The sequence below is a fragment of the Cicer arietinum genome, chromosome 7 (genome assembly GCF_000331145.2).
Source record: "Cicer arietinum cultivar CDC Frontier isolate Library 1 chromosome 7, Cicar.CDCFrontier_v2.0, whole genome shotgun sequence".
In the NCBI taxonomy this organism is placed as follows: Eukaryota; Viridiplantae; Streptophyta; class Magnoliopsida; order Fabales; family Fabaceae; genus Cicer; species Cicer arietinum.
The window spans coordinates 41,033,600-41,041,944 of record NC_021166.2 but is presented as its reverse complement, the minus strand read 5'-3'; the positions used below and the strand labels follow the sequence as shown (position 1 = coordinate 41,041,944).

At 28.7% G+C, this 8,345-nt stretch overlaps 1 protein-coding gene across 2 annotated transcripts; it reads left to right on the top strand.

Annotated features, from left to right (window-relative positions):
- Positions 1-2,239: 2,239 nt before the first annotated feature.
- On the top strand, positions 2,240-5,717 carry LOC101502711 (DNA replication complex GINS protein PSF2-like). Of its 2 annotated transcripts, XM_027336528.2 has the most exons (9): positions 2,240-2,258; positions 2,352-2,457; positions 2,552-2,626; positions 2,713-2,827; positions 3,576-3,675; positions 3,768-3,798; positions 3,878-3,970; positions 4,705-4,857; positions 5,315-5,717. In XM_027336528.2, exons 2-9 carry the CDS (start codon positions 2,410-2,412, stop codon positions 5,330-5,332), a joined length of 633 nt encoding a protein of 210 aa, XP_027192329.1. In that variant the 5' UTR covers positions 2,240-2,258; positions 2,352-2,409; the 3' UTR covers positions 5,333-5,717. The 2 variants fall into 2 exon arrangements, with proteins under 2 accessions (XP_027192329.1, XP_004511127.1); XM_004511070.4 differs by lacking the exon at positions 2,240-2,258 and having other exon boundaries at positions 2,310-2,457.
- Positions 5,718-8,345: the final 2,628 nt, after the last annotated feature.

Below are 8,345 nucleotides of genomic sequence, written 5' to 3'. Positions count from 1 at the left end.
AAAAAAGCAGTCTGCAAACGAAATAAAGATATAGTTTGAGTAAAGTATTTCAATGGAAAAAATTATAAATGACAAAAGAGTGGATCAAAAAAGTTACTTGTATATCATTCCACAGTATATCTTTCGCATCTTTCAACGCCTTATCTCTCCAATCATCAATTGTAATGGGGATATTCTGACGAATAATAGCCCCAATGTAACTTACAAACATGGAGCTGTTGGGGTCAACTGGTTGACCACTCTCATTCCATCCAACCTAATAAACTCATATAGTAAGTACATGCTTTCAAAAAAGATAAAAAATAAACAGCAAACAGAGTATAGTATACCTCAAATTTTATCCCACTGCTCCTTGCTTTTATGACCTTTTGCATTATGGTTGCACCATATTTGACTTCATTTTTGTAATTCTTGGTGTTGACAACTTCCTCATTTTGACAATCCAAAGCCTTGTTAGAATCTATTTATCTACAACAAGTTCAATATGCAGTTCAGTATAACTTCAACAAGTTCAACATGCAGTTCAGTATAACTTCAACAAGTTCAACATGCAGTAGTCTAAGTACGTATCAATATAAGTTCAACATGCATTTTAGTGATAACAAAAAATTAATAACATCAATACCTAAATAGTGAGAAGAAATACGTAGGGTTCGTAGGAGATACGTAATGAGGGTTACGTATTTCAATGAAAAGATATGGTGTGTAATGGGAGAGATGATCGCGAATGGAAATATGGTTCGAAATGAAAGAGATGATCGTGGAAATATGGTTCGTAATGGAAGAGATGATAGGGTTCACAAAGGAAGAGAAGAACGATGAAGAGGAGATGATAGTGAAGTTTACGTAATGAAGAGGAAACTGAAGCGGTTTACTGTTATATATAAAACCCTATTACAGCGCTTTTTTAGAAGCCTTTTACAGCGCTTGTTGGAAAAGCACTCTAAAAGACCTAAGCCTTTTACATCGCTTTTTTCAAATAAGCGCTCAAAAAGGTCTCCTTATTTTATTTTTAAAAGGCTCTTTTACATCGCTTGTAGAATTAGCGTTGTAAAAGACCTTTTTGTTTTCTTTTGTTATATGACTGTTTTTTTAAAAGCCTTTTACAACGCTTTTTCAAATAAGCGCTCTAAAAGGCCTTCTTATTTTATTTTTAAAAGGCTATTTTACAGCGCTTGTAGAATAAGCGCTGTAAAAGACCTTTTTGTTTTCTTTTGTTATATGACTGTTTTTTTAAAAGCCTTTTACGGCGCTTTTTCAAATAAGCGCTATAAAATGCCTTCTTATTTTATTTTTAAAAGGCTCTTTTACAGCGCTTGTAGAATAAGCGTTGTAAAAGACCTATTTGTTTTCTTATGTTATATGACTGTTTTTTTAAAAGCCTTTTACAACGCTTTTTCAAATAAGCGCTCTAAAAGGCCTTCTTATTTTATTTTTAAAAGGCTCTTTTACAGCGCTTGTAGAATAAGCGTTGTAAAAGACCTATTTGTTTTCTTATGTTATATGACTGTTTTTTTAAAAGCCTTTTTACAACGCCTTTTATATTCAGTTCAATTCATGTAAATTACTAGTTTATATTCAGTTATGTTCATGTAAATTACTAGTTTATATTAAATTACATGAACTTAGTATAAAACACTAAGATCAAACTAAATATAAGCAGAAAATCAAATACATGGCTGCTTATATAAAACAATTAAACATGTTCAAACAATTAAATTACATGAACTCAATTTAGATTACATGGCTTATATAAAACAATTAAACATATACATGAAGATGTCCTTCTTCTTTTCCTGGTGGGATTCACATTTGTTTGTCCATTAACGATACGAAACGATGGATTAATCCAAATTCCCTGATCATGATCATCTCTAAGATATAAACCATCATCAGTTGAATCAATTTCATGTGGTTGTGATGTTGCAAATAAAAAATCATTACCAACATCTTCATCATTATTGTTATCATCACTTATTTTATTGGTCGATAGGACAACATACCATTTATCATCAACATGATTAGTGACATAAAATACTTGTTGAGCTTGCGACGCTAAAATAAAAGGCTTGTCTTTGTATCTCACCCTATTAAAATCGACAAGCAAGAATTCTGACTCATCAATCCGAACGCAATTATTATTATCGACTCACTTGCAAATCTATTTTCTTCCTCTTCGGGTCTTATTCAGATCAACGATTTCATGTCGAACCCGACAGTAACCGACCGATTGTCCACCCTAATATTATGATTATAAAGTTAATCTTTGCAATTTTGATTTCTGTGTTTGTTTCCTTATAATATCTCTTTATTTTTTATTTAATCAATATGTTTTTTTCAACTCTCACTAGGTTTGAAGTAAAACTGTGAATTGTATCCATTTGTTGAGTTCAAAGTTGAAAATTAGAGATGGCTGGGCAATCGGACCATGAGCTCTCACTGTTTTCAGCAGAGGAGGTATGAATGAATTAAATGAATATTATATTATGCACATTGTTTTTTAAAATTATTAATATATATTAGGGCTTTGTTTTGTTTGTCAAAAAATTAGCTTGAGTTCATCGCTGAGGACGAGATTGTGGACATCGTGCCAAATCTCAAAATGGATCCACTCTGTCTCATCTCTGTAAGTCTCAAACGCCTCTACATTCTTTCTTTTTGCATACAGTTTTGCACTATATTGATTTGTTTTATCATTAATGACAACGACAGGGAGATTTTGGCCCATTTACGCCACAAATTGTTACTCAAGTACCGCTTTGGTTGGCCATTGCTCTCAAGAAGAGAGGCAAGTGTTCCATTTGCCCTCCCCAATGGATGACTGTTGGTGAGCTTTCTTTCTTGTTTTTTATCCCCAAAATGGTTTTCAAGTGCGGTTTTTGTTACATTGCGATCTTTAATTCTGTGGAAAATTGCGGACAAACGTGGTTGAGTTGCCCTGATCTAACAATGCCAATGTTTTAGTTGGTGGACAAGGCCATATACTAGAGGTGCTCAATTGCGATATATATGAGAATAAAGGATAGAAATATAGAGGAAGGATATTTGAAGAATGTGGTTGTGATTTTCATTTTTGTTCCAACAATTTTTATGTTATTTTTTTTACTCAATGCCCTTCAACTGCAAGCTTACGTCAGTGTTGTCAAATAGCGACACTATAGCATAGTGGTATTTTAACAAAGACTATAGTTTTGCAAAATGTGATTTAGTACAAACTTGAAAGTGTTGTCAATTAGCGGCTATAGCAGTGCTATGACACTTTAGTGTGGCAGAATTTGAACAAATTGCTATTTTCCGGATTGACAACACTAGCTTGTGTTGAATTCTGATTTGTGCTTAGGTATTCAACAATTTGCTGTTTTATTGTTTAGAACTATTTGTTTTTATATTGCTTGTTTTTGCTTACATGATTAATCAACTTGCTCTTTAAAATTTTCCTGTTCTTTGGTTGGTGGTTTACATGTGGACAATAGTGCTGTTTTGATCTTTTTCCGGTTTAAAATTTGTTGGTAAAAGTAATAACTGGATGTTAGGACTTAACGTTACTCCAATCCAACACATTTGTTTGTGACTAGAGAAGTTGACTCAAGTGTTGGAGGTAGAGCGAGACTCTCAAGAGATGTCGGAACATTTGCCATTTCATTATGTAGAAATCTCAAGACTTCTTTTTGACCAGTAAGTTTAGAGACAAATAATGTCTTATTCTGTTAGATACTATTACTTTACTATATTAACTAACTAACTAATTATACTATTTTTATTTTTAGTGCACGTGACAACATCCCCGATGCATACATGGTGAGTTAAAAGAAGTTTGACTTACCAGAAATATGCTGCAGGATTTTCTTCTGACACTTAGCTTATTTCTCTTGTGAAGGTGAGGTCTCTAATTGAGGACATCAGAGATGTAAGGTTTCATAAAGTTGAAACTGACTTGGAGGGATTCAATGGTCGTACAATAGCTGTGAAGGTAATTTCTCTAGTTTTTTCAGTGGTACAATGGTCGTAAAAGTCTAGAGTGCAACTCTGATTGTGAAGTGTAATTTTATTTTTTATATTAGGATTTTATTTTGATCTACTTACAGTATTTTACACAACCAATGTTCTGCCTCTATGAAAAATTTTAGATTTTGAATGTTTTAGATTTATGCTCCATATCTCTTTCATATTAGGACAGGTTGAACTGAATGCAAGCCACCAAACAAGACAATTTCAGCTCTAACTAAAGTGCCACTATGTGTTAGAATTGATGACAAAGTTTGCATTCTACTTAGAGAGGCTCGTAATTATCTCCAAAATTTGTTTGAAATATAGTGGACATAGATGGGATAATGGTTCGCTTAGACTTTCACTTTTTATATTGGCATGATGAAGTGGATGCAAATGCATCTACCATTTTAAAGTTATTTTTCCAGTTTTTAGTTGTTTTGGTGTGAGAGTAGTGTTGTCAAATAATAGCACTATAATGTTGTGGAATTGGGACAAACTACTAATATTCTGCTATATAAGATTTAGTACAAATTGTTGTTAAGTTGAGGCTCTAGTGTAGCAGGAATCAAACTAACCACTATTTTCTACATTTTGCGATTGACAACACTTTGAGGGAGAGAAAATCTTGCTGGAAAATACATGTCTTTGGTCTTTGGTACATATATCTTTATTCCTATGCTGACAATTTACATCATAATTCTTGGTATATTGCAGATAAAAAATTTATCTGCAATGGAAGTGAACATTGTTCGCCCATTTATTGGAAGAGCTTTACAAGCATTCTACAAGCATGATAGTTCAGAGTTGATCCCAGACCCAGAGCGAGCTCCTGATAGACGGCCGCAAGTTGCCCACAATGCCCCAAGAGTATGTTTATTCGATATACTCATAGAAATGTTTCACGTGCTAAAAAATCTATACATTTACTTGTTTGATACACATATTTTGTTAAAATTTATTAACTATAATTCGACAGTGTAAATATGTTTTACAAATATGTTCAATCATATTTCATTGTCTTGTTATGTCAAAATGGGTTCTACGGAGAAGATGGTATATTATGATTAAATGTCTATATAAAACTTGCTTATTACAACGTAAGTGTAAAGTTATTAAACTTTGTTTTTACTTGTGATGACATGGTGATTTCCTTAAATCTTTTGATACATTTTTACCGGCCTACTCATTTTTTCTATTATTGATAAAAATTCAATATAATTAGTTTTTTAAATGTTGAAAGACAAAAATGTTTTGATCTATCATACATGCATATATATTTTTTCGAAGGGAATGGTTTTAATGCAGCTGGTATTTGTATATGCAGAGGCAACTACGAAGATAATTGTGTAGAACTTTTTGGCAACAACATTTCTAGATTGGTAAATCTGTCTGGCTTCAAAGGTATACACATTTTTTCCTGAGAAATACTTTGGGAGATATCTTCACCGTTGATTTCAAAATAGGTGGTATGGATTTAGCTAAATCTTCATAGAGATATCTTCACCTCTGGATTCATTATAAAATAGGTGGTATGGATTTAGTTGAATCTTCATAGAGCAATGTTCTTTGTATTTTTATGTAGTTAGTTTGGTTGGTAATTTAAATTATTTAATTCCGAGCTTGTACTTCTTACATGTAATCAATTCTTATCTGAAATTAAAATAGTTAAGAAGTAAATGAGTAAATAAGCTAGTCATTTTTAATCTTAGAAAAGAAACCTCAAAATCTTTGATACTCTTCTGTAGAGACATGCCAATGATTTTTATATTTTATCTAACAGGTTTATTACTTTAAAATTGATATTGCCTTTAAATCAATGTTAGAATTGAGTATACAACTATTAATTCTTTTAATTTCCCTGCAACTAAAGAAATGATAACTCCTCCATATAAATAATGCATGTATATTATCTGAATTTATACTTTGGATGAGAGGCAAAGTTGTCAGCTTTTAATTATTAGTTACAGCAATCTCCACCTCCACCATACCTTTTTCTTCTGTAAACTCCATGTATTTTGAATTGCCTCCCTCCATACAACAAGAAGAAACAATAGATAATTCTGCATGTTACAAGTTATTGCCATCCAATTCTCTACTTTTTCACAAGTTATGTCTCTGTATTGTTTATTGGGCATCTGATCTCATGCATCCAAACCAAAGTGAAAACTAAGACGGTCAAAAGCAGCATGTACCTGCACTGGGCATGTTTAAAGTAATTAGACAAATATAAATTGAAACGTTATGATCTAAATATGCATACAGTTTTAACAAAGGGCTTAAAGTTCAAGGAAATGGATACATTGAAGGTTTCAATCATAGCCTTCATCTCTACAACAATTCAAGTGGTTCTATTTCCAAAGGACTGGACATATATGGCTGTTTTTACATTTCAATCTAATAGAAATAAAATAATATTTTTCTATTGTAATATAATTTGAATTAAACTTGACTCGGTATTAAATCTTAAAAAATAGACGGAGAATATTAAGTAAAGTAGGAATAAAAATGGAGAAAAAGGGATTTTATGATGAATAATTTATCTTTTTCTAAAATCTAATTCCTTCTTGTTTATATTGAAATAGATAAGTTGTGAAATAATGAAAAAACAAAAATTAACGTGAATTTGATTCACTAAGAGTCCATTTGATATGTAAGATAAGATAAAAAATATGATATGATACACATTTTATTATGACATAATAAAATATATATTATATTTAAATAATAATTTTTACCGTGAATAATTACATAATATTTCTTTTTTCAAATTGACTTATTATATTTTTAAAGATTATAAAATAACAAAAAAAATACTAAAATATTAATAAAGTAATAGAAATAATTTTATATTCAATAATATTCATTGACACTACTAAATAAATAATTAAATTTTTTATAAAAAAAATCACGAGTAACCAAATAATTATATTTTATTTGTTAGATAATCTAAATAAAGATATGATAAATATTATATATAAATAACAAAACTATCCTTGTAAATAAATTATATTAAATTTAAATTTTTAATTGATTTTTATATTTTATAATTTTAAATACTAATTTATTAAATTATATAAAAATAAAAAATACTCTTGTGATAAAATCATAAATATTTTTTAAATTAATTATTAATATTATATTTTTATGTTTACTATCAAATTCTATTAATTTTTTTTATATTTATATTTAGTTTTAATTTTTTATATTTTAGAACTTCTTTTATATTTAATTTTTATTATGTTTCAATTTTATATTTTAAATTATATTTTATAAGAGCAATTGAGTAAATTACTGTTCTTATTTTATTTATTGCTTAACTCATATTTAAATGGCACTACTAAATAAACAATTTATTTATTTTTATAAAAAATTCACGAGTAAATAAATAATCATATTTTATTTGTTAGATAATTTAAATAAAGATTATATGATATATATTATATGTAAATGATAAAACTACCCTTGTAAATAAATTATATTTAATTTCAATTTTTAAATGATTTTCATATTTAATAATTTTGATTACTAATTTATTAAATTATATAAAAGAAAAAAACTACTCCGGAGATAAAATCATAAATATTTTTTTAAATTAATTATTAATATTTCCTTTTTATGTTTAATATTAAATTCTATTAATTTTTTTATATTTATATTTATATTTTATTATGTTTCAATATAATGTTTTAAATTATATTTTATAAAAGTAATTGAGTAAACTACTATTCTTATTTTATTTGTTCTCAACTCATATTTTGTATATAAATTTCAACTAAAAAGATAAAATATGATTGAGTTTTAAATAAATTTATCATATCCTATTAGTTTAGCAAACCTTTGATTCAGACATGATATGATAACTTACTTTTATCTTGTCTTTTATTATGTCCATCAATCGGGCCATAAATACAACCAATATCAAATTATTAAGTCACAAAATTGCAACCCCAATATATTATATGATAGAGAAATGTTATTGAAACATAAAACTTGACACAAAATATGACATAGATACATTACGATATAAAATACAGTGATGATCATGTTTTATTTGTATTTGTGTCAAATTTTGTATTCCAATAACATTACTCTATATGAAACTATCAGTGATGATCATAATGAACTTCTAATTTCATAAGATAACGTATCTCATCATTTTAATTCTAATTTTAAATAATTTTAAGTATTGGTCTACCGTAAATCACTTATCTAAAAATATTTTCAATAGAGAATAACTCCATTGATCGCTTAATTTACTTTTTGTGGATCCAAATTGCCATTTAGTATTTAAGCAGTTCTTAAACAACTAAACTAAATTTTACTCTCCGATAAAAATAAGAACACATATTTGACCT